At 45.3% G+C, this 24,297-nt stretch overlaps 2 protein-coding genes across 3 annotated transcripts in view; one reads left to right on the top strand and one right to left on the bottom strand.

The window, feature by feature from the left end:
• Positions 1-739, bottom strand: part of LOC121617053 (platelet-derived growth factor receptor beta-like) — a 19,967-nt gene extending 19,228 nt beyond the window's left edge. Inside the window, exons 1-2 of the mRNA XM_041952059.1 lie at positions 517-739; positions 1-36 (exon numbers count right to left, since the gene is read on the bottom strand). The exon at positions 1-36 is cut by the window's left edge and continues 59 nt beyond it. The gene's annotated coding sequence lies outside the window, so the exon portion shown is untranslated. The remainder of the gene's footprint in view (positions 37-516) is intronic.
• A 3,101-nt stretch (positions 740-3,840) lies between these two features.
• LOC121617306 (arf-GAP with Rho-GAP domain, ANK repeat and PH domain-containing protein 1) lies at positions 3,841-23,651 on the top strand. Of its 2 annotated transcripts, none has more exons than XM_041952446.1 (26): positions 3,841-4,036; positions 5,183-5,268; positions 7,674-7,732; positions 8,939-9,397; positions 9,960-10,058; positions 10,157-10,352; positions 10,457-10,561; positions 10,825-10,929; positions 12,486-12,546; positions 12,640-12,760; positions 13,048-13,312; positions 13,887-14,086; positions 14,648-14,733; positions 14,819-15,001; positions 15,756-15,824; positions 16,388-16,487; positions 16,649-16,705; positions 17,544-17,670; positions 18,522-18,621; positions 19,569-19,770; positions 20,503-20,548; positions 20,752-20,966; positions 21,291-21,500; positions 21,963-22,068; positions 22,656-22,797; positions 23,121-23,651. In XM_041952446.1, the coding sequence occupies exons 2-26, from the start codon at positions 5,183-5,185 to the stop codon at positions 23,169-23,171; spliced, it is 3,450 nt and encodes a 1,149-aa protein (XP_041808380.1). In that variant the 5' UTR covers positions 3,841-4,036; the 3' UTR covers positions 23,172-23,651. The 2 variants fall into 2 exon arrangements, with proteins under 2 accessions (XP_041808380.1, XP_041808379.1); XM_041952445.1 differs by lacking the exon at positions 3,841-4,036 and adding an exon at positions 4,043-4,191.
• The last annotated feature ends 646 nt before the right edge of the window (positions 23,652-24,297 follow it).

Here is a 24,297-nt window from a genome sequence, read left to right as displayed (position 1 = left end):
GCTGTCAATCACAGTCTGATGTCAGTGACCTCTGACCTTCAGAAAGAGACAGAAGATGAAGGTTTTCATGAATGACTTTAAACAGCCAGTAAGAATAAATTAATCCTCAGTTTGATTCTTTTTGATCAGAGTGATCATCATCTGGACTAACTTCAGCAAGTAGATCAGACAGCAGATCTATCGTCCTGGTTACGGTTTACAGGAATCAGCTTTAGTAAAATCAAACATCAGCTTGTTTCTAAAGTACGAATGTCTCCTGAAACTAAACTACTGTGACATTATTTTACATCAGCCACAAAATATTCTGCAGTTTTACTTTAAAATACACAGAATATTCTGCATGCAGTACTTTCTGGATGTAGCAATGTAACTCCTAACAGAGTATTTGTACACTGTGGTACAGTTAGTTTTACTGCAGTATTTGATGGGAGGACAAAAAGTGTGAGAAACAAACAGAATCAGAGGAGAGAAGTGAGAGAGTGAACAACGAGAGAGAGACCTTTAGTTTGTTCAAACCTTCTCGTGCTGATCTTCTTCTTCTTCGTCTTCTTCTTCTTCTTCTTCTTCTTCTTCTTCTTCTTCGTCTTCTTCTTCTTCTTCGTCTTCTTTTCCTCTTCTTCTTGTTCTTCTTCTTCTTCTTCTTCTTCCTCTTCTTCGTCTTCTTCTTCTTCAGTGGGTTTTATCTCTTCTTTCCGTCACTCCTATCCTTCTTTCCTTCAGCCTGAGTTCATTCCAGACGGCCGACGAATGGAAACAGACTGACTCACAGTGGGAGAGAGAGAGAGGGAGGGGGGAGAGAGAGAGGGAGGGAGAGAGAGAGAGAGAGGGAGGGGGGAGAGAGAGAGAGAGAGACTGAAGAGAGAGAGGGAGGGGGAGAGAGAGAGAGGGAGAGAGAGAGACTGAAGAGAGAGAGGGAGGGAGGGGGAGAGAGAGGGGGGGAGTGAAGAGAGAGGGAGAGAGAGAGAGGGGGGGAGAGAGACTGAAAAGAGAGAGAGGGGGGGAGAGAGAGAGCGTAATGTCTGTTCTCAATCTGTCTCTCTGTTCACCCCCCCCCCCCTCCTCTGACAGGAAGTGAACTGAGTCCAACACACACACACACAGAAACACAGAAAAACGCACACACTAAAACACACACACACACACACAAACACACACACACACACACAAACACACACACACAGAAACACAGAAAAACGCACACACTAAAACACACACACACACACAAACACACACACACACACACAGAAACACACATTTTTACTGTCGAGCCTGTGTGTGTGTTTCTGTGTGTGTGTTTCTGTGTGTGTGTTTCTGTGTGTGTGTGTTTGTTTCTGTGTGTGTGTTTCTGTGTGTGTGTTTCTGTGTGTGTGTGTGTTTCTGTGTGTGTGTTTGTTTCTGTGTGTGTGTGTGTTTCTGTGTGTTTGTTTCTGTGTGTGTGTGTGTGTTTCTGTGTGTGTGTTTCTGTGTGTGTGTTTCTGTGTGTGTGTTTCTGTGTGTGTGTGTGTTTCTGTGTGTGTGTTTGTTTCTGTGTGTGTGTGTGTTTCTGTGTGTTTGTTTCTGTGTGTGTGTGTGTGTTTCTGTGTGTGTGTTTCTGTGTGTTTGTTTCTGTGTGTGTGTGTTTGTTTCTGTGTGTGTGTTTCTGTGTGTGTGTTTGTTTCTGTGTGTGTGTGTTTGTTTCTGTGTGTGTGTTTCTGTGTGTGTGTTTCTGTGTGTGTGTGTGTGTTTCTGTGTGTGTGTGTGTGTTTCTGTGTGTGTGTGTTTGTGTGTGTGGTTGTGGGGAGGTAGGACTGGGGGAAAAGGGGACTGAGCATTCAGGACCCTCATGTGAGGAGGGTCCACAAAGATACTAGACTGACGCCATGGATGCAGGGGGGGGGCACATCGAAGAATGTGTGTGTGTCTTTTTAACCTGATACAGTGAGTGACACCCCGCAGCCAATCAGAGAGGACACACTCTTCAGGAAAGCTGCTCAAGAATGAATGAGGGCTGAAACTCAACCACCTGAATAAACAGGTAAACTGGACAAGGCGAGACCTCGGGAGCGGGACACAAACCCCCCCATAGCCGGCAGAGCGGGTGAACAGCCAGAACAAGCAGCAGGCGGGAAAGTCAGGATGAAGTGGTCCAAGAGGACAGACAAAGACAGCGGGACAAAGTTTCACCTGGTAACCAGCTCCACCTCTGCACCCTCACTTTGGGTCCTACCTCAGTGCGTCACGCCGGCCTTCAGCCTGCAGCTCGGCCTTCTTCTCAGGTGATCAGGGTCTGGTTCATGAGCCTGCAGCCTTCCAGTCCTGATCCAGTAAGTCCTGATCCTGCATTTCATGAACACCACAAGTTTTCTATGGATCAACTGAGGAGCCAGCGAAATGTAAAGACGTGACATCATTGACAGCCCAGCACCACAGACCTGGGACCAGCTGTCATGTCTCCAGTCAGCAACCTGGCTGCTACCAGCTCCTGACCCCCAGTCGGCGGCCAGGCTCACCCCCTGTTGGAACAGTCTGAAGTCTGAAGTTGTCTCCTGCTCCTGGGCTGCAGCAGTCACTGGTTCCTGGACCACGGCGGGTTCAGGACTGCTGGCTAACAGTCATACATATTTATTAAAGCTTCTTCTTTTCTTCTGACGTATTTTGGACACTAACGGGTTTGCTGTCATGCCATGTGTCACTTTTAGATTATGGCTTGAAGTTTGGATACTTTGAGTAACCTGGAAGATACTGCAGCTCAATCTGTTGAGTCAGTGCAATAAGAAAAAGAGTCATTTCCAAACTTCTGACGTCTCTGGTGTTGGATCTTTGTCCAGTTTTCAGTGGCGTGGACTCTTGACCTCAGTATTTGACCTCAGTAGTCCTGGCTGCAGCCCTGTCAGTCATTTGATCCAAGGAAGAGAAAGTACGTTAGTGAATTTCTCCACTGTGAGATCAATAAAGTCTTATCTTACCTGGTCTCACCTGTTTGGCCTCCTCAGGTCTACATGCTCATTTACCTGCAGATTCAAAGCAGGTTTCACTGAACAAAATAACAATAAAACTCTGAATCTTTCTGCATCCTGACTGTTTGATCATCAGGTCTCAGATTGAATCCAGTCATATAGCTGTAATAACAGCAGCTGACCACCAGAGGTCGCCATCTTTGACTGAATCAAATGCTTCAAACCAACAGCTCCAGAGAGCTTCCTCACTGCTCATCACTACACATCCCCCCATCTCACCCCCATCTCTGAGATCGTTTCAACCTGTTTTCAAGTCAATCCAACTTTATTCACACAGTCAAATGTCACAAACAACACATTTGCCTTCAGAGGTGTTTTACAGTCTGAACAGCAGACAACAACCAGAGTCCTTTAACAGATTTAACTGAAACATGAATAAAATAATTCCCCTGCACCAGAATGAAAGAAGCTGATTTCAAGAAAAACCTGAAACAAGTTGTTTTGAAGATTTTTACTGTACAATTTCCCTGCAATTCTTTCATTTTTATTCATAATTCAATCTTTCGTGTACTTCAAACAACATCGCAAAGTCTAAAGTGTGTGTCTGAGAACATCCAAACTCATCTCCAAACATTCGAGTCATTCAATAAAAGTCTGCTGATCGTGTTCTTAAAAAGAAAAACCTGCCGGCAACTTAAAGAGGTCAAAGTCCAAACACACACGCACACACACACACACACACACACACACACCTACATTCCTGCAGCAGGTTGAACCGGTGATACCGACTGAGTTCACTGTAAAAACCTCACAGTCAAAACACCTGATCAGGTTCCTGACAGCTGCGTAGCTCAGGTGAGCGCCACATACCTGAAACCTGTGCAGTTTAACTGTTCAGTGCAGAGCTGTGAATCCACCTGTCCTCACGAACACACACACACACCTGGAGAGAGTAGATGTGACCCCTCAGCTTTTATGAGTGCAGGTGGATCTGAAGCAGGACGTCAACATGCGAAGCTGAAACACTTCATTTAATCAGACATGAGAAATTTACTGACCCAGGAACAGCTGAGCAGATCGACACGTTAACAGTCAGACAGGTGAGCAGATCGACAGCTAACCTGTCAGACCGGTGGACAAGTCAAAAGGCTAACAGTCAGACAGGCGAGCAGATCAACAGGTAAACAGACAGGTAAACAGGCAGGTAAACAGCAGGTCTCTCAGGTGTTTGTTTCAGCACTGAAGAGTTCACACGGTAAGACAACGACCACACGTTGGATTTTCTGAAACATTTGACTGATGTGAAATCAGTTTCTTCTTCCTCTTCTTTGGTTTCTTCTGTGCGACGTTTGAAGGTTCAGAACATGAAGTTCTTGTTTTGTTTCACATTCAAATGTTCATTTTCTTTGATTTGAACACTGAAACTCTTTAATGAAAGTGAGAATTCAGTGAATTAACTCGAAGCTTCAGACCTCCAGATAAACATGTTGCTGTTGTTGATTCATGACTCGTACATGTGAGGTCATCGTCTCTATACCAGATCAAAAGATTTTTAAGATTCAAAGACGACATATTTTGACCAAATAATAGCACTTTACCTTTTTCACAGCAGATGGGATTAAAATCAGTGGTCAGCCATGGGAATACTGAAATCACCCAAATTAGAAATTAATTAAGATAAATTAAGGCTTTAAAGAAACATCATCAAATGACTGAAATGTGACTGAAACTTGGACAACTACTTTAAAAAGTTAGAGATTATCAGATTTTGTCCAGATTCAGTGCGTGTTTTTTGTGTTTTTTAATGAGCTGAATATTGTGACTCTACAGAAGGTTAATCAGAGAGTCAGAAACCAGGTTCCAGGACCTGGTTCAGTTCAGAGTTTTACTTTAGTTTTTCACATTTTTTGTCAGGGACCAAGTACAAAAAACATGAACAGAGAGAAAGAGAAACTGAAGCAGATCACCTCAGCAGGTCGACACTCAGGTAATTAGTACAAATAGAAAGTAAAAATACATCGATCCATTATCTGTCACCGTTTACGCCTCGAGGGTCGATCCCAGCTAACACTGGCCAGAGGCCAGTTCATGACAGGAATCCATCAGACTGAAGCTGAACTTCAGAATCACACATGTCAGACTTCTTCTTCTGCTGTCAGCTCATCTGATTGGTCACTGCAGCCTGTCAGTCATTGGTCAGGCTGTGTCAGGCGATCTGTTGCTTAATGATCTGTTTTATCCTCCAGATGACGACACCTTCTCCACTTCCAATCCCGAAGCCTCGATCTCGATACATGACGGACAGTCTGAGCTCCGCCTCCTCTTTGGACAGGTGAGTTCACCTTTAAATGTTCTGAACAAACATTTAAATCTACAGAACAAACCAACACAAAATATCATTACGATTTAGATCCGATAATCCTTCATTAATCCCGCAGCAGGGAGATCTGTAGTGTTGCACCAGCAAAGGTGACAGTGTAATAGATGTGTAACCGGGGGTGGAGCAGCCTGTCCCTGACGGAGCTGTCCAGTGTTGTCCAGTGTCCTGCAGGCTTAGGGACATGTTGTCCATCAGGGATGATCATCATCATCCTCCACAGGGTGGAGGGGGCGTCCCAGGACAGAGCTGGCCTTCTCAAGCAGTCGGTGAAGCCTCTTCCTGTTAGCAGTGAAGATGCTGCTGCCCCAGCAGACCACCCCAGCTGCCCCCGCAGAGTCAACAAAGGTCCTCAGGAGCTTGACATAGTTAGTTGTACAGGAGGTTCAGAAGGCTGTGGTCCAATCATGACAGGGGAGGGAGAGGAGTTGAGTCATGTGCCTCCTTGGTGTTGTCATAAAATAAACCCAGTGTTGAGTGGATGTGGGCAGAGAAGAGGACAGAGATGATTAAAATCAGCAGAAACATGCAGCTGTTGTGTCTGCAGCCTGTTGGTAACTGAGTGGATGACATCACAGGCAGTGTCAGTGTTTGGCCTCATACTAATGGCTCCTTGCTTCTTTAATCGTGGCGTGTCCAGAGTTAATCCATCTATCATTAACATATACTGCAGCCCCCCTCCCTTCCTCTCACCACTCTCCTGTCCACACAAATCATCTGAAAACCATCCAACACAGCATTCGTATCTGGAGCTAGCACGATTAGCCACATCTCCAATAACGGCATAATGCTACACTGCTGGCGCTGAGTCAGTCCAAAAAAAAACTTGATAAAGTTTAGTGTCCACTGTCCATTAAATTACTTCAAATGTTAGAATTGTGTCCTGGAGGACCAAGAAGCTGAACCCAAATTCAAATCCAGCAACATAGAAAAAACAACCAAAACTGACATCGAAGATGACCAGGAAGCTTGATTTTACACAAAGACTGGGGGGAACACACAGGCCTAAATACACTGGGGAGGGACAACTAATGAGACACAGGTGGAAACAGTCAGACAACTACGCAGGTGGGAAAACACAGGAAGTAAAGTGAGAGATGAAAAAGACACAAAGTTCAAGAAACGAGGAGAAAGCTCAAAGGGAGAGAAAGCTGCTGAAACAGGAGAAACCTTTAAACCTGCAGAAGAAACCTTTAAATCTGCAGAAGAAACCTTTAAATCTGCAGGAGAAACCTTTAGATCTGCAGAAGAAACCTTTAAATCACTATAACAAACCTTTAAATCTGCAGAGGAAACCTTTAAATCTGCAGAAGAAACCTTTAAATCTGCAGAAGAAACCTTTAGATCTGCAGAAGAAACCTTTAGATCTGCAGGAGAAACCTTTAAATCTGCAGAAGAAACCTTTAGATCTGCAGAAGAAACCTTTAGATCTGCAGAAGAAACCTTTAGATCTGCAGGAGAAACCTTTAAATCTGCAGAAGAAACCTTTAGATCTGCAGAAGAAACCTTTAAATCTGCAGAAGAAACCTTTAGATCTGCAGAAGAAACCTTTAGATCTGCAGGAGAAACCTTTAAATCTGCAGAAGAAACCTTTAGATCTGCAGAAGAAACCTTTAGATCTGCAGGAGAAACCTCTAAATCTGCAGAAGAAACCTTTAGATCTGCAGAAGAAACCTTTAAATCACTATAACAAACCTTTAAATCTGCAGAAGAAACCTTTAAATCTGCAGGAGAAACCTTTAAATCTGCAGGAGAAACCTTTAAATCTGCAGAAGAAACCTTTAGATCTGCAGAAGAAACCTTTAAATCTGCAGAAGAAACCTTTAGATCTGCAGAAGAAACCTTTAGATCTGCAGGAGAAACCTCTAAATCTGCAGAAGAAACCTTTAAATCACTATAACAAACCTTTAAATCTGCAGAAGAAACCTTTAAATCTGCAGGAGAAACCTTTAGATCTGCAGAAGAAACCTTTAAATCTGCAGAAGAAACCTTTAAATCTGAAGGAGAAACCTTTAAATCTGCAGAAGAAACCTTTAGATCTACAGGAGAAACCTTTAAATCTGCAGGAGAAACCTTTAAATCTATGAAACAAACCTTTAAATCTGCAGGAGAAACCTTTAAATCTGCAGGAGAAACCTTTAAATCTATGAAACAAACCTTTAAATCTGCAGGAGAAACCTTTAAATCTATGAAACAAACCTTTAAATCTGCAGGAGAAACCTTTAAATCTATGAAACAAACCTTTAAATCTGCAGGAGAAACCTTTAGATCTGCAGAAGAAACCTTTAAATCACTAAAACAAGCCTTTAAATTTGATTGCTGGATTTAAAAAACTGAAAATTTGAATGTTTGTGTTGCAGAAATGTGATTGGTGAAAATGTGAATCCAGCTCTCTCTGATGGAGTTCACCTGAACACAGGTACACACACACACACACACACACACACACACACACACATTATTCTCATCTGACAGAATTTTTCTGACGTCAGCTGACTTTGATGAGGTGTTCTGATTGGATGTGAGACATGAAGGTGTCACGGTGACATCAGCAGGAATTTTCCACCTGTCTGCTGATGTCATCAGCAGCTGATTTCATCGACTGTCATAACAGACATTTTTTCTGCATCAAACACGGAAACGCTTCAAAAGGTTCAAATACGACTTCTTTGAGTCGCAGTTTAGTCTGAAAGGAATTAAAGCGTCGAGGTGTAAACGCTGAAAGCCTTTTATATTCAAGCCCTGCAGGAACTTGAGTTCAGTTTGTGAGTAAGAACTGAAAGAAGCTGAATTCACAACACAAAAACTGACTGACTGTCAGTTTATTCCCTCGTCTTCCACTGCAGCTTCATACTCGTCACATTGAAAATCACTCACGTCGACAGCTCTAATCTCAGCCGCCTGACTCAGGTGTGACCAACTGTGAAACTGTCTGAACAGTCGAACCGGTTTGTTCCAGCAGGCTGGTGATTATCTCAAACTAGTTTGTCTTCTGGTTGGTCATGATACAATCTGAGGTGAATGTAAAGACTCTAAACCTCACATCACAAAGGTGACACACAGCTGCTGTAACACACTCAGTCAGTTTCCTGTGTGTGTTTATAATTCTGGGAATAAAACGTGTCTGTAGTGTCTCTGTGGTCATACACAGGTCTCCACAGAGGGTTCAGAGGGTTGAGGAAGGGTTCCTGATCCATGGTATGAGGGAACAATTCATTTTGTTGAAGTGTGTTTGGTACGGGTCATGCAGAGGCCGAGTGAAGGGCAAATTAATAAATCAGGAGACCCTAAATACTACGGAGAGGAAGTAGTACATGATTGGGGGCGTGGTCTTGTCCCTGAATTTCGTTATTAAACGTCATTAAACTCACTGAACTTTCTTTCATTTGTTTGAATGAAAATAAGATGTTTAGGACTCATCATGGAAAAAAGTTGATATGAGGACACACACACACACACTAGCTTATTTTTGACTCAGTCCCACATACACAACCTGCTGCTGAAGCACCAAATGTAGATTCATCTGCTGCTGAGTCTGAACATGAGATGACAGGAACTGCAGCTTGTCACAGAGATGTTTGTTTGATTGACAGGTGACATGATGTTACTGTGTCTTCCTCCTCAGGTGAAGATGCTCCTCCTCTTCTTCCTCGCAGTGAGGCGGACAATGCTGTCATGATCCCGACTCTGGCCAGCGTTACTGACATCATCACCACCAACATCCCATCGTTGGCTGGAGTCACCGCCTCCATCGGTGGCTCGGCCCCTACTACATCTACGTCGCCGGCTCCATCAGCGCCCCCCTCAATAGACAGCTTGGCTGACAGCATTGCAGCTCACCTGCCTACCTTGGCAGGTGCTGCTAGCACTGTGACTAACTCAGCTACTGCTACCACCTCTGCCTCCGCCACCACACCTGCACCTGCTGCTAACGCAGATGCTGCTACCTTAAACAGCATTGTTAGCTCGTTAGCTAACATACCCAGTTTAGCAGGCATTGTTGGCAGTGTAACCTCCATGACGACCCCAGCCACCCCGCCAGCCCCGCCCCCCTCATTGCAGAGGATGGGAGACACTCACACAGGTACAGCAATCAATCAATGGTTGGTCCAGTCCAGTTTGTTCTTGAGGTGGACACCCAGGTATTTGTACTCCCCAATGATCTGAATGTCCAAATCCTGGATGTTCTGATCTGTGACACCTTTCTGCGGGAGTTACATGTTTCCTCTCTCGTCCTGACACACAGTAAACCTGGAGCATGTACGATCCCAGCAGGAGTACTGACTGGTGTCCGAGCAAATAATGAAGCTGCCTTACGCAGTCTGCTGTGAGTTCAGGATTTCATGCAAGCTTGTAGTACACGGTTACTGCTGAATGAGCAGCAGGTAGGGGGGGTCCTACATCTCAAACATCTCAGCAGACCTGCTTAACATCGGGTGTTATGGTTAAAAAGAGGTTGAATCTCAACTCATGAGTGGGCTGATTGTTTGATTCAACTCACTGGAAGGAGCTTCTGACACAAGAACAGCTCTCTGGTCTATTTCCAGCTGTTTCAGAAGATTCAAACATTCATTGGCCCAACAGGACCAATAAACAGAGACTCTGTCTCCTGATTGGCTGAATATTTTCTGTGTTTATGTCTTCAGACGTTGGAGCGTTGTCACAGCTGGTGATGTCAGCATTAGACCAGAATGCAGGAGTAACACTACCTCCACTCGAAGATGCTGCCGAGCCAACTGCCGAAGGTACTGAAGGAGGTTAAACCTGCCCCCTTTTTAGTCTGCTTCATCCTGGGCTTCACACTCTTGCCAGTCTGATTCCTCTGTGTTTGTTCTGGTCCCAGTTTTAAGCCCGTCTCCTCACACCATCAAAGGAGAGAACCCGTATGGCACGGTGTTGGCTTCTTGGGCAAGTCAAGAGGAAGCTGACACTGACTCATCCAATGAGGAGGAAGACACAGACGTTAGCCCTGCCCCCCCTGGTGTCAATGGACCAATGGAAGCAGGTCTTGTTTCTAACCTGTCTTCCAATACCGATAAGTATGTATACAGTGCTATACACTACTAATAACAACTAGTACTGCTAAAAAATAGTGATGCTAACACTACCCTCCACTGCTGCTAACGATGTTAATGTTTTTCAGCCTCCCGTCGAATCCTTCAGGTCGTCCAATCCCCACCCGGCCAGCCCCGCCCCCTCCTCCTCCTCCTGGCCACTCAGGAAAGCCTTTGAAACAGAAGACTCCGAGGTACACACACGTCTTCGTTAGTCTGAATTATTGTGAGTTCTTGTGAAATGCCATCGGTCACATTCAAAGTCCAGATCTAAAAGAAACACAGTAAATGGTCCGAGGTTCTTCCTCCACCTATTTAACCCAGCATGCTTTGGGATTTTACTTGTGTGTGAACTGCACCCTCCGTGGTGAGCCGTGATGTCATTTCAGTGTAGTGACCACGCCTCCAGCAGCATCACATGATCCACACTGGAGTTTAAAGTGTGTTTATCCTACAGAGCGGCTACTATTCGAGTGTCCAGGAAGAAGGGGGGCAGTGGGAGTTCAGCTCCACAGAGCGCCATGGTCCGATCCAGCTGGCTGGACGTCTGGAAGGGCTTCAGGTAACATTGTCATGAGATCATCGTCATCATCATTAGTTTTAAACAATGGTGAGAGGAGGATGGATGGATGATAGAAAGATGGATGAATGAATGGATGGATGAATGGATGGATGGATGGATTGATGGATGATGAATGGATGGATGGATGGATGAAGGATGGATGGATGATTGGATGGATGATAGAAAGATGGATGAATGGATGGATGGATGGATGGATGGATGGATTGATGGATGATGAATGGATGGATGGATGGATGATGGATGGATGATTGGATGGATGATAGAAAGATGGATGAATGGATGATGGATGGATGGATGGATGAATGGATGGATGATAGAAAGATGGATGACTGGATGGATGGATGGATGATGGATGGATGATTGGATGGATGATAGAAAGATGGATGAATGGATGATGGATGGATGAATTAATGGATGGATGGATGATTGGATGGATAATAGAAAGATGGATGAATGGATGGATGATGGATGGATGATTGATGGATGGATGGATGATGGATGGATGAATGAATGAATGAATGGATGGATGGATGATAGAAAGATGGATGGATGGATGATAGAAAGATGGATGGATGGATGATGGATGGATGGACGATAGAAAGATGGATGGATGGATGATGGATGGATGGATGATAGAAAGATGGATGGATGGATGGATGATGGATGGATGGATGATAGAAAGATGGATGGATGGATGGATGGATGGATGATAGAAAGATGGATGAATGGATGGATGATGGATGAATGGATGGATGGATGATGGATGGATTGATGGATGATGAATGGATGGATGGATGATGGATGGATGATGAATGGACGATGAATGGATGGATGAATGGATGGATGATGGATGATGGATGGACGGATGGATGGATGGATGGATGATGGATGGATGGATGATGGATGGATGGATGGATGGATGGATGATGGATGGATGATGAATGGACGATGGATGGATGAATGGATGGATGGATGGATGGATGAATGGATGGATGATGGATGGATGAATGGATGGATGGATGGATGGATGGATGAATGGACAATAGAAAGATGGATGGATGGATGATGAATGGATGGATGATGGATGGATGATTGGATGGATGGACGATGGATGGATGGATGATGAATGGATGGATGGATGGATGATGAATGGATGGATGATGGATGGATGGATGAATGGACGATAGAAAGATGGATGGATGGATGATGGATGGATGATGAATGGATGGATGATGGATGGATGGATGGATGGATGGATGGATGATGAATGGATGGATGGATGGATGATGAATGGATGGATGATGGATGGATGATTGGATGGATGGATGATGGATGGATGGACGGATGGATGGATGGATGGATGGATGGAGATGGATGGATGATGAATGGATGGATGATGGATGGATGGATGGATGGATGGATGGATGATGGATGGATGGATGGATGGATGGATGGATTGATGAATGGATGGATGGATAGATGGATGATGGATGACTAAGACACAGATAAAAAGACATGGTTTCTTTCTGTAACAGACACAATGTTTTATGGGCGACATTGGACGGACAGCTGATGTCTCTGTGGAAAAAGCGCACAGTAAGTCAGTGTTTCCCTACCTGTCTCTCTCTGTACACCTGTCTGTGTGTCTGTCTGTCAGCACAGTGATGAGTGTGCTTATCTGCTGATCAGGACCGGTTCAGTGAGGTGCTGTTTCATGTCTCCAGTATCACCAACGTGAAGAAACAGGACAAAAGAAGATTCTCTGTTTACTTCAGGAAGAAACATTATGACTTCATGGCTCTTAATGATGGTAAGACCACTGCTGCTGAGCTCTCCGGGGGTCTACTGTCGTCTCCTGGACTCACACATGAGCTTTCTTCTCAGGGATTGAGATGAGTCAGGCTGATGATTATGTCAGCAGTTCGATAAGTAACAGGCATGTTGTGCAGGGATGCTGGGATCAATAAGGCGTGGTGTTTTTATGATTATTATTTTGGAGCGGTAGAGAGCGGGAGTTGAGTCAACCGATGGTGAAAGTTGAAACTGTCTAGTGCTGCATGATCTGATCCTTCGTCTTCATGGCTTTTCATCTCTAAGAGGTTCACGATGGTTGGGTCACGTCTCTGCTGGCATCTCGAGGCCAGCCGAGCCCCACCCCCCCAGAACTCCACGGACAAATCACCATCAAGGAGCCGCGGAGCCGTGCCTATGCTGCCGTCTGGGGTCACGACCTGTGGATTTATCCCAACAAGGAGGGCTTCCAGCTGGGCATCGCCTCCTTCTCTGTCCCCCTGAATGTGGCCACGGTCAAATCTACAGGAAAACACTCGTTTTCCCTCGTCACCCCATACAAGACCTTCAAGTACACGCCTGTCTGTCTGTCTGCCTGTCTGTCTGCCTGCCTGCCTGTCTGTCTGTCTGTCTGTCTGCCTGCCTGCCTGCCTGTCTGTCTGTCTGTCTGTCTGCCTGTCTGCCTGCCTGTCTGTCTGTCTGTCTGTCTGTCTGTCCTAGCAGCTGTCTGTCTGTCTGCCTGCCTGTCTGTCTGTCTGCCTGCCTGTCTGCCTGTCTGTCTGTCTGCCTGTCTGCCTGCCTGTCTGTCTGTCTGTCTGTCTGTCTGTCTGTCCTAGCAGCTGTCTGTCTGTCTGTCTGTCCAACTACCTCTCTGTCCTAACAGCTGTCTGTCTGTCTGTCTGTCTGTCTGTCCAACTACCTCTCTGTCCTAACAGCTGTCTGTCTGTCTGTCTGTCCAACTACCTCTCTGTCCTAACAGCTGTCTGTCTTGACAACTGTTTGCCTGTCTTTGTGTCCCTCATAACATCTGTCTGTTCTCACATTTGTCCAACTCTCTGTCTGTCTCACTGTCTGTGTGTCTGTCTGTCTCTGTCCTTTACTGAAGTGATATTAAGTCCTAACGTTCTTTCATTTGTTTCCTTCAGCCTGTCTGTTGATTCGTCAAAGGATCTGTCTGTCTGGTTGGACAGCCTGTCCTCATCTATTCGCAGTGCTCTGTCCTGCAGCCAGGTGGCGCTGCGTCTGTGGGAAAACCCTGACAATAAAGTGTGTGGCGACTGTGGCTCGGCAAACCCTGAGTGGGCATCAGTCAACCTGCTGGTGGTCGTCTGTCAGGCCTGTGCAGGTAACAGAGGAGGCTGATCCTGCGTCCACCTCATGTGTCCAACACCTTCATCTGTTTCATCTGGTTTCCTTGGATATTGTAGTGTACAGTACAGGACTCCACATAGACCGTAATTTGTAAAGAAAGTAACTAGTAGTATATTACAGTTTCGTGGTAACTTGCTCACCCCTGCTGTCTCACTGCCTGTCTGTCTTATCATCTGTTTGTCTGTCTTGTATTACATTCAAATACTGTGTTTTTTGACTGAGTGAAGTGTGAAACCGTCATTAAACTGGATTTCTAGGCTGTAACTGTTGAGTGGCACCTGAATGCATCATAAAAGGACTCAGTTAAAGGGGGCAGAAACTGAAACGTAAGGGCCCTTGATTTAATCCCTGTGGAGCTCCATCCGATAAAGGGTTTTTTTTTAGATGATCATCTAAAGCACCTGCAGACAGGTGAAGGCTGGACAACTAAACGTGATTGTTTTCTGAAATATTAAGAATGCATAAGTGTGGAATACGAATGTTGCTAGCAGATCTATTGGTTTAAATGGAGAAAGCTAACAGTGTCTGTTTTCAGGTCAGCATCGAGCTCTCGGTAGCAGCCTGTCAAAGGTACGCAGTCTGAAGATGGACAACAAGGTCTGGACTGAACCACTGATACAGGTGAGGAGGAACTGAACCACTGATATGTGTGAGAGAGGACGAACTAAACCAGTCATACATGATCTTTAACCCTTTCCTCTTCCAGCTGTTTGTGACCTACGGGAACCGGCTGGCCAATCAGGTGTGGGCTCCAGCAGTACCAGCAGGCCAGCAGCTGCGTCCGGAGTCTTCTGATGAGGAGAGGTCGACGTTCATCCAGGACAAATACAGCAGGGGGCGCTACAGACGAGTCCACGCTCTGGCCTCCTCACGCTCTCTGATGGATCAGGTCTGAGTCTTCTACAGTCATAGACTCATGTATGTTGATTACATATATCGGTGTGTACTACAGGACTGTTATTACTCCCTGTACGTACTTGTAGTTCATATTGTACACAGCTTTGATGATGTAAAGACATATTTCATAACGTGTATGAATATATTTGTTACCATACAAAAATATTTTCATACATGTTTTGGACTAAATACACGAGAAGCTAATTAACTAATGAATCAAAGGTGATACAGAAGACAGGAAGTAAAATTAAACATGACACATGAAGGAAAATAACTAAACTCAAAGCCAGAACCATGACACAGAAACTCACCTGGAAACAGCACAAAGTCAATATGTTTACTGTCTGAGCTCATCAGCTTCAGTGATTTCTGTAAATATCTGCTGATTCTGTATCTGATGCAGCAACACGTTTCAAACACGTTGTGACAGGAGCAGCTAAAGACTGGGAAAGATGTGGAACGCTCCAAAAACACCTGTTTGGATCATTCCACAGGTGAACAGGCTGATTGGTAACAGGTCTCATTGTGAGAAAAAGTCCTGACTGTAGTTTATCATTCGCTTCTATAAAGTTTTATAACAGCGGCATCTGGTGGATGTTAGAGGAAGTGTAGCTGAGGAGAAGACATTTCATACAAAAACCTAACCACGTGAACACGTGGTCACCTGTCTTTGTCAGACAGGCTGAGACGACATCAACATCACCTGTCCAGGTGTGTGAGAGTGTGTGATGATGTGTGTGTTTCAGAGGCTGCGTCAGGTGGTTTGTGGAGGCGACGTAGAAGAAACGATGTCTCTGATCTGCTCGGGAGCAAAGGTCAGATGGTTTACGCTGTTAATGACCCTCATCTAGATCAGTAATCATTACACGCACATGCACACCTGTACACGCACACGTGAACGCACACACAGGGAGCATGTTGTATGAGTGTGTCGGTTGATCAGTTTTCTCTTTGTTGTCAGTTTCTTTCCTGACTGACAAAACTTTCCATTTCTGACACAAATGTTCATGTGAAACAACGAGTTAAACCAAGCAGCTCGCAGGATGCACTGCTGTCCACAGCACACCTCCACCCACCTCCACCCACATCCACCTGCAGTCCACAGCACACCTCCACCCACATCCACCTGCAGTCCACAGCACACCTCCACCCACCTCCACCCACATCCACCTGCTGTCCACAGCACACCTCCACCCACATCCACCTGCAGTCCACAGCAGTGTGTCCAAGTGTTCACACGATAATCTGTTCCATGTGATGTGACTGTGGGAGAGTTGCATCTCAGCAGCCAATCAGGATCCAAGTTACTGTTTTGTGTGTTTCTGTTTCTCAATGAATCCATTACATCCTGTATCTGACTGATGCTACCTGTGCGCAGGTGTGTCAGTCAGACCCTCAGAGCCCCTCCCCCATACTGCTGGCTGAGAGGGCAGGTCAGGCTCTACAGACCGAGCTGCTTCGAGCCAACGAGTACACAGGTAATGCACAGGTAACACTACTTACTGCAGTGATGTTCAGGTGTTCTCCAGTACACTGTGACATCACTGGTGGGTGTGGTCACTGATGTTAACTTACTTTCTAACAAACTCACCTGGTTGTGAGTCTTAATCGAGGTCTGTTTTTTTCTGTTTTTACTCAGAGGTCCCGCCTTACCTGCCACAGTCAGCCAATAGGAGGCCTGACTATGCCCCCGCAGGTAGGACAAATCACCTGGATGGATTTATACTGAGCTAATGAATACTGAAAAATACTGGAATTATCAACAATTATCAACGACAGCTTGTGGGAAATTGAAATGGAAGAAGCTGTTCATGTTTGAAACAAACTGTTTTCTCTCGGAGAACTTTGTGCAGGACGCGCTGCTGTTGAATTAACACATTTTCTGAAATGTTGCTGTCTTCTGAACCAAAAGGCCGCCATCGATGAATCCTGATGTCATTATGTACAGTTCCTCTCCTGGCACTGATTAAACCATAAAAACTCTAAAATCCCTGTTTATCAGAATTAACTAAGCGATCTAAGCAGTCTCCGCCCACACCTCCACCTGCAGCTTCAACTCTCATCAAACACAGAAATCCAGCATGTAACGTTCAGGCTGAAACACGAACAAACACATGAAAGATAAACTGAGCGACGTGTTGGCTCGTACTCGCTGCGTGTCCAGGATCAGTGGCTGGAGCAGCGTCGGGCTTCAGTCGAAGCTTTGTGGTGAAACAGAGTTCTGGCTGCCGGCCGCCGGCTGCAGGCTGCAGCCTTTTACAGCTTTACAACTAAAAACAGAACTCCTCTCTGCCATCGACTGAAAACAGTGAAACTTAGCGTGTAAAACAGCGATACGTAGCTCCACCTGGCTTGAGGTGACATATGAGGCCCTGCTGGATGAGTCTGTGTTTGAGAGGCTGTCATTGGTCCACTGCAGTTCACAGGTGGAGATGCTCAGACATGGTGTTGCTTATGGACACATTAACGAGGTTAAAAACTGTCTCTTCATCGGAGCAGGTCTCTAAAGCTGATGAATGTGTGCGTATATGCAGGTGAGGAAGAGGAGGAGCTTCATGGTAAACTGGAAGAAGATCGTTTTCTCTTCTCATTAGAAAACGACTCGGCAGCTTGTGACGTCCTCGACCTGCGTGAAGTTCTGTCTGTCTTCCTCAAAGATGGGTAAATACTGCTGATACTAATACTGCTAATACAACTGATACGAATCGTACTGATACTACTGATACTAATACTGCTTATACTTTACGAACTTAACAAACAATACTGACTTTAATACTGCTGAAGCCAATACTACTACTACTACTGACACTATTACTGCTGATACGAACACTACTAATACTACTGATACTAATACTGTTTATACTATACTAACACTACTAACAATACTGATACAAATGCCACTAATACTACCTATACTAATACTACTGATACTATTCCCTCTTGCTAATAACACTCCTGCTCATTTATTGCTTTTCTTGGGACGAGAAGACGTTTCATGATAATGATAAAAAGTGTGCAGTTCAATGTTTTGGCCCCTTGTGGAGGCCCTGACTTTCAGGTTTTAAGTATTTGTGAATGCGATGTTAAACAGTGAGCCGCAGCAGCAGTGCAGCTCAGTGCAGCTGCAGGTCTGACGGTTCAATAAACGTCAGAGCTGCTGGAACTGAGGGCTAAGACAACAGCACCCTCTGGTGGACACTCCTTTGTCACTGCAGGTTGGCACAAGCTGCTTCAGAAGGGTGGAGGAGAAAAAACTGAGAATGATGTCATATAATTAACCAACAACAGCCATAAATAGACGACTTGATTGTTTGAGCACTTGTTTGAACAGATTCTGAAGTGTTTTCATAAATCATTCATCGTTCCAGGTGAAATCTGGCTCTAACAAAGTATGAATTCATTATTGAGTTTTTCTGCAGCTGTGCTTGTTTAATTCCTTTCTGTTACTACTGGTACTACTATTAGTACTTCATTTTCCATTTCCTGTTTTCCGTGTTTTTGTGTGTTTTTAGACCAGCTCATGAGTTTGAGATGGTGACATTGAGTGATAAGCTGATCTGTGCTGCTGACAACCAGGAGGAGCTGCTGAGTCACCTGGTTCATATACTGAAGGTAAACCTGAATTTGTCTGTGTGTGTGTGTGTGTGGGGGGGGGGGGGGGGGGGGGGCTCTGGAGGCCATCTCAAAGCCAACTGCACAAGTCAACATCAAGTGTGGCATATACCACCACTGCTGTTCTGCAGAGGCCTGAACCCCCTTAGCCAGACCATTGCGAAGAGTGGCTACAGATACTGGTTCCAAAGCGGAGCGACCATCAACCACCTCCTCTACATGGATGACATCAAGCTGTATGTGAGCGATCTCCAGGATCTACAGCAACAACACTGGGGTGTTATTTAGACTAAACAAATGTGGGCGGCTTGTATCAAAGAGAGGAAAGATGATCAGAACTGAGGGGATTGATCTACCAGAACTGCAGCATTGCAGATGTTCAGGACCGCTACAAATAACTTGGGATACCACAGGCAACTGGGAACCATGAGGAGGCTGCAAGGAAGTCAGCCACACGAGTAAGGCAGTTCCTGAAGCACTGGGGGCAGTGACCCACAGACTGGGAGAGTGGATTCAGCAGATTCCAGGAACAACATCTGAGGTCTCTGTCCAGAAGAGCACAGTCACAGGAACCGCTAAGATACTGTGCAGAACCCTCAAACTCCCAGGCCTCTGGTAGAGGACCCGAGCTTGAGGAAAGACACACCACCTCCCCATGGGGGGGCGGTGGTGGTGTTTTTTGGAAAAACAAACAAACAAAATGTATATATAACCTGTATTCTGGTTATTAATATAACCTAAGTTCTAGTTATCAATATAACCTGTATTCTGGTTATTAATATAACCTGAGTTCTAGTTATCAATATAACCTGTATTCTGGTTATTAATATAACCTGAGTTCTAGTTATCAATATAACCTGTGTTCTATTTATTAGTATAACATGAGTTCTAGTTATTAGTTTAACTTCAGCTGAAGTTAGCAGTATAACCTGAGTTCATGTTTCCAGGTGATTCTCCCGGGGGGGGTGACATACGCAGAGGTGGGCGGGGCCTCTGCTGTCAGTAAAGTGTTTGTCATTGACGTGGACGGAGCTTCAAGTCATTCTGACGCCTGGTTGTTACTCTGGGAGGATGGCGTCAACGTTCATCCCATCCAGAGACAGACGCAACAGACTCTGAGGATGGAACTGAGCGCGCTCAGTCACCATGGTAACAGTCTTTTTTTTCTTCACTCATACACTGACCCTCCTCACACCTGAAGCTTTGTTTGTTTTCCCCTCTGTCTCCATCTGCTGGAATGTGTTGTGAAGTGTTCTCTGTTCGAATGAAGTCAAATTCTTTCCTCTTTATGTGTTTCCTCTCTGACTCAGCTGACACCTGCAGAGGTTACCTGTATGGTGAGCAGGTGTTAAAGGAAAACACGTCATGTGCCACGCGTCAGCAGCAAGCTTTAGCTTGTTACAGTTCTTTCTTTACTCGTATAAAAACAGAAACTTCTGAATAATGCCACAGTGAAGTAAAAAATAATCATGTTTTTACACCAGAAAAACAGACAGCAGATCCAAAAAACTGTTAAACTGATTCTCTCCTTTAATAAAGTTTGTTTTTTAGTGAAAATCTGAAGCATCCGTCAGCTTTACTCTTCACCATAAACTTAAGTTGTATTAAAGTTGTGTCTTCATAAAAGAACAACAATGTTGTCAGAGATACATAAAGTTAACACTGTTAATAAATATAAGAAGGTGTCAGCTGAAAACCATTTGATGTTTGTCCTGAGTTTTGTTTGGTTTTTTTCTTCCTTCTCTGATGATGATGATGATGATGCGTTTACAAATTCAGATGTTTCTGTTCATGTGGAAAATATGTTGTTATCAGAGAAAGACTGAAGCTGAATCAGTTCGAAGTCTCTGAACTGAAATCTGGTTTTACTTTCTCGTGCAGAGATGGATCTATCTGAAAACACCATCACCATGGTGACTGCAGACAGGTGTGCCCCCCCCCACACACACACACATTTATGTTCCTCCTGCATCAGCGATCTATTATAAATTAATCAGTTTACAACTGCTGAAGTTGTAATAATTCGACGAATAAATAAATATGATTACTTTTATATTTCCTGGCTTCTGTTTGGCTGAGGTCGCCAGGTAACGTGTGATGTCACAGGCTGCATCTTGTTTTTGTCATCAGGAGGGTTTCGTTCCGTTTCGAGGACCAGCACAGTTGTCAGTCCTGGTTCAACCACTTACAAAGAACTCTGACCAATCAGAGAGCGGCTCCACAGTTTCCTCCGGCAGCCAATCACAACTCAGCTCATCAGTCTCTGTACCCGGTCATGGACGTGGGGTCGAGGGGTTCAGTTCCACCGGCCATCGAGCGCTGCATCTCCCACATCACAACCTACGGTCAGTTTATCTGTCTGTCTGCCTGTCTGTCTGCCTGTCTGTCTGCCTGTCTTTCTGTCTGTCTGTCTGCCTGTCTGCCTGCCTGTCTTTCTGTCTGTCTGCCTGTCTGCCTGTCTGCCTGCCTGTCTGTCTGCCTGTCTGCCTGTCTTTCTGTCTGTCTGTCTGCCTGTCTGCCTGCCTGTCTTTCTGTCTGTCTGCCTGTCTTCCTGTCTGCCTGTCTGCCTGCCTGTCTGTCTGTCTGTCTGCTTGCCTGCCTGTCTGTCTGTCAGCCTGTCTGTCAGCCTGTCTGTCTGCCTGTCTGTCTGACGTCTGTCTCTCTCTCAGGTCTGAAGGTAGAGGGCGTGTACCGCCGCTGTGGTGTTGCTGTCAAAGTCGCTCGATTGGTGGAGGCCCTGATGGCATCACCTAGCTCCGCCCCTCTGGAAAATGACGAGCAGGGTGTGTTGGATGCTGGCTCCGCCCTCAAACAATATGTCCGCCAGCAGGAGGGTTTAATCCCCGAGAGAGACCGACTGCAGTGGCTGCACGCTGCAGGTTAGTACAAATACATGTAGTACAAGGGCATGTAGTACAAGTACTGTAGTGTCTGATCCCCGACAGGCAGGAAAAGCAGTGGGTACACACACTTTAGTATAAATACATCTGGTAGAAGTGCATGTAGTACTACTGTCTGCAGCACAAATAGCTGTAGTACCGCTGCAATTCAGTACAAGTATGTCTACGTACCTCTAAATCAGTGCTATAAGTACTACTAAAGGTACAACTGTCTGAATTACAATACTGTTGTCTGCAGTACTAGTATCTGTCGTAAAAGTACCTGAAGGTCAGTCACATTATTTCTAAAGGAATAAATAACATGAACTGTACAGGATAGTATTGAGTAGTAGTACTACTACTACTACTACATCTGTGTATTCGCTGTGGCAGCAGTGGAAGTATCTGGAGTAGCAGCAGTAGTAATATTGCAGTATCACTCACTCTAAAACTTTCTCTCAGTGATTTCAGAAGAACGCTCCAGGTTTTCAGCCTACCGACGGTTGCTACGGCAACTTCCAGATGACAACCGAGCAATGCTGAATGCGCTGTTTGGACACTTCTACATGTAACACACACACACACACGCACACACACGCACACACACACACACGCACACACACACGCACACACAGGCACACACACACACACACGCACACACACACGCACACACACACACGCACACACACACGCATGCACACACACACGCACACACACACACACGCACACACACACACACACGCACACACACACACACACGCACGCACACACACACACACACGCACGCACACACACACACACACACACACACACACAGTACCAGTCTTTGTCCAGTAGATGGACTCAGTGAGCTGACATCAGGCACAGAGTGTTTTATATTAAATGAATTATAATTAAAGTTATTTCAAGCTCTGTGTCAGACTGTGTGAGTAAACCACACTTGAAGTAGACCTTTAATTGAAATGAAGTTTATTTCCATTTTATATACGATATCTTTAATGGACTTGTGGCTTGGAGCTTCTCTTCTTCTCTGAAGACAGTTGAAGTGTGTGCACTGTTTGGATCGTCTCACAGCTGTCCACCTCATGTCCTCACAGTGAAGCCATGAACCCGACTGTGTTGAACGACGTGATTCCAGCTCTGTTTCCTCCTCAGGGTCCAGGTGTTCTCTCAGGTGAACAAGATGTCAGCTCAGAATCTGGCTCTGGTTCTGGTCCCGACTCTGTTTCAGACTCTGAACCAGGATCTGCTCAGACTCACCAGAGAGTTCATCATCCACCACACACTGCTGTTTCTGGTAAATGTGCCACTGAGCGTTCTGTTCAGGTTACGTACCTGTAACACCTGTAACTCACCTGTAACTCACCTGTAATCCTGCGGTTGTGCTTCATATTCAGAGATCAGGCCTCTCTTCTTCACAAGTGGAGTTTTCTTGATTTGATTGTTGACGATTTGACTTGGTCTGGATTGCAGCTTCCTTCTTGTGCGTGCGTGTGTGTGTGCGTGCGTGCGTGCGTGCGTGCGTGTGCGTACGTGCGTGTGTGTGTGTGAGCTTTCTGATGGCCCTGTAGAAACATTTGATTTAAATGTCTGAGCCTGAACTGATTTGTTCCTCCGCAGACACCTGAGGGAGAGGAGAGAGAGGAGGAAGAGCAGATCACTGTCTTCTGAAGAGGAGGAGGAGAAGAGGAAGAGGTGACAGCTCTGAACATTTTAGTGTATTTTCCTGCAGGTGTACTCAGGTGAAGTTCATATGAAGTTGACTCATGAACACTGTTTTGTCTCTGTATCTTTTATTTGATGGGATATTTTTTTTTTTGGGGGGGGGTCAGATTGATATATGTGTAACTTGTGATTGTCACCATGATGAAACATTTACTGTTAAAGGTCTGAACTAAACATCATGTTTTTACAGTGTGTCTCTGTCTTGTCCTGCAGTGAGACGATGGAGACAGTTTTAGAAAAGGGTTTTTACTCTTTATGTAAAAATAAATCAGAGTTTAGATTTTCCTCACACAGAAATGGAGGCCAACAATAATGTGAAATTATTGAAATATTGTTAAGAGTTTGGGGATTAAATGGTGTTTTTTTTCTTTTAAATGTTGTGAGCAGCTGTTGCACTATAATCATTAAAAAAGATTTGCATCATGATCTCAATGTGATTTTCTCTCTACACTCATTTATGCATGCAGTGTTTTAATTAGCCAATAGAATGCTGTCGCCAGCATCATGTGACACAGTGTCAGTGAAACAATCTGAAAACAGCAGAGCGCATACATGACAGCACTCATAGCCCGACCGCAGTCTGCAGGCTCCTGCAGGAAGAACCAGGCTCCAGACCAGGCTCCAGAACCAGGCTCCAGAACCAGGCTCCAGAGCCACGCTCCAGAACCAGGCTCCAGACCAGGCTCCAGAGCCAGGCTCCAGACCAGGCTCCTGCAGGAAGAACCAGGCTCCAGAACCACGCTCCAGAACCAGGCTGCAGAACCAGGCTCCAGACCAGGCTCCAGACCAGGCTCCTGCAGGAAGAACCAGGCTCCAGTCCAGGCTTCAGACCAGACTCCAGAGCCAGGCTCCAGACCAGGGTCCAGACCAGGCTCCTGAACCAGACTCCAGAACCAGGATCCAGACCAGGCTCCAGAGCCAGGCCCCAGAGCCAGGCTCCAGAACCAGGCTCCAAGGTGGACTTTATTATACAGAAAATAAGAAATGAAATAACAGTTAATTTAAACACAAGATACTTGTGCTCAAAAAGAGGATTCATTCTCAGTGAAGAACCTTGGAGCTCTAATCTGCC

The sequence above is a fragment of the Chelmon rostratus genome, chromosome 14, assembly GCF_017976325.1.
Source record: "Chelmon rostratus isolate fCheRos1 chromosome 14, fCheRos1.pri, whole genome shotgun sequence".
Lineage (NCBI taxonomy): Eukaryota > Metazoa > Chordata > Actinopteri > Chaetodontiformes > Chaetodontidae > Chelmon > Chelmon rostratus.
Note: the sequence above shows the minus strand (reverse complement) of the source record. Positions and strands in the feature narration are given on the sequence as shown.

Bases quoted from the DNA above. Each gene is read 5' to 3' on its own strand.
- LOC121617306 (XM_041952446.1), top strand. From the start codon at position 5,183: ATGACGACACCTTCTCCACTTCCAATCCCGAAGCCTCGATCTCGATAC. The intron at 5,269-7,673 runs GTGAGTTCACCT...TTTGTGTTGCAG, and splicing joins TCCGCCTCCTCTTTGGACAG to AAATGTGATTGGTGAAAATG. The intron at 19,771-20,502 runs GTAACAGTCTTT...TTTCTCGTGCAG, and splicing joins GAGCGCGCTCAGTCACCATG to AGATGGATCTATCTGAAAAC.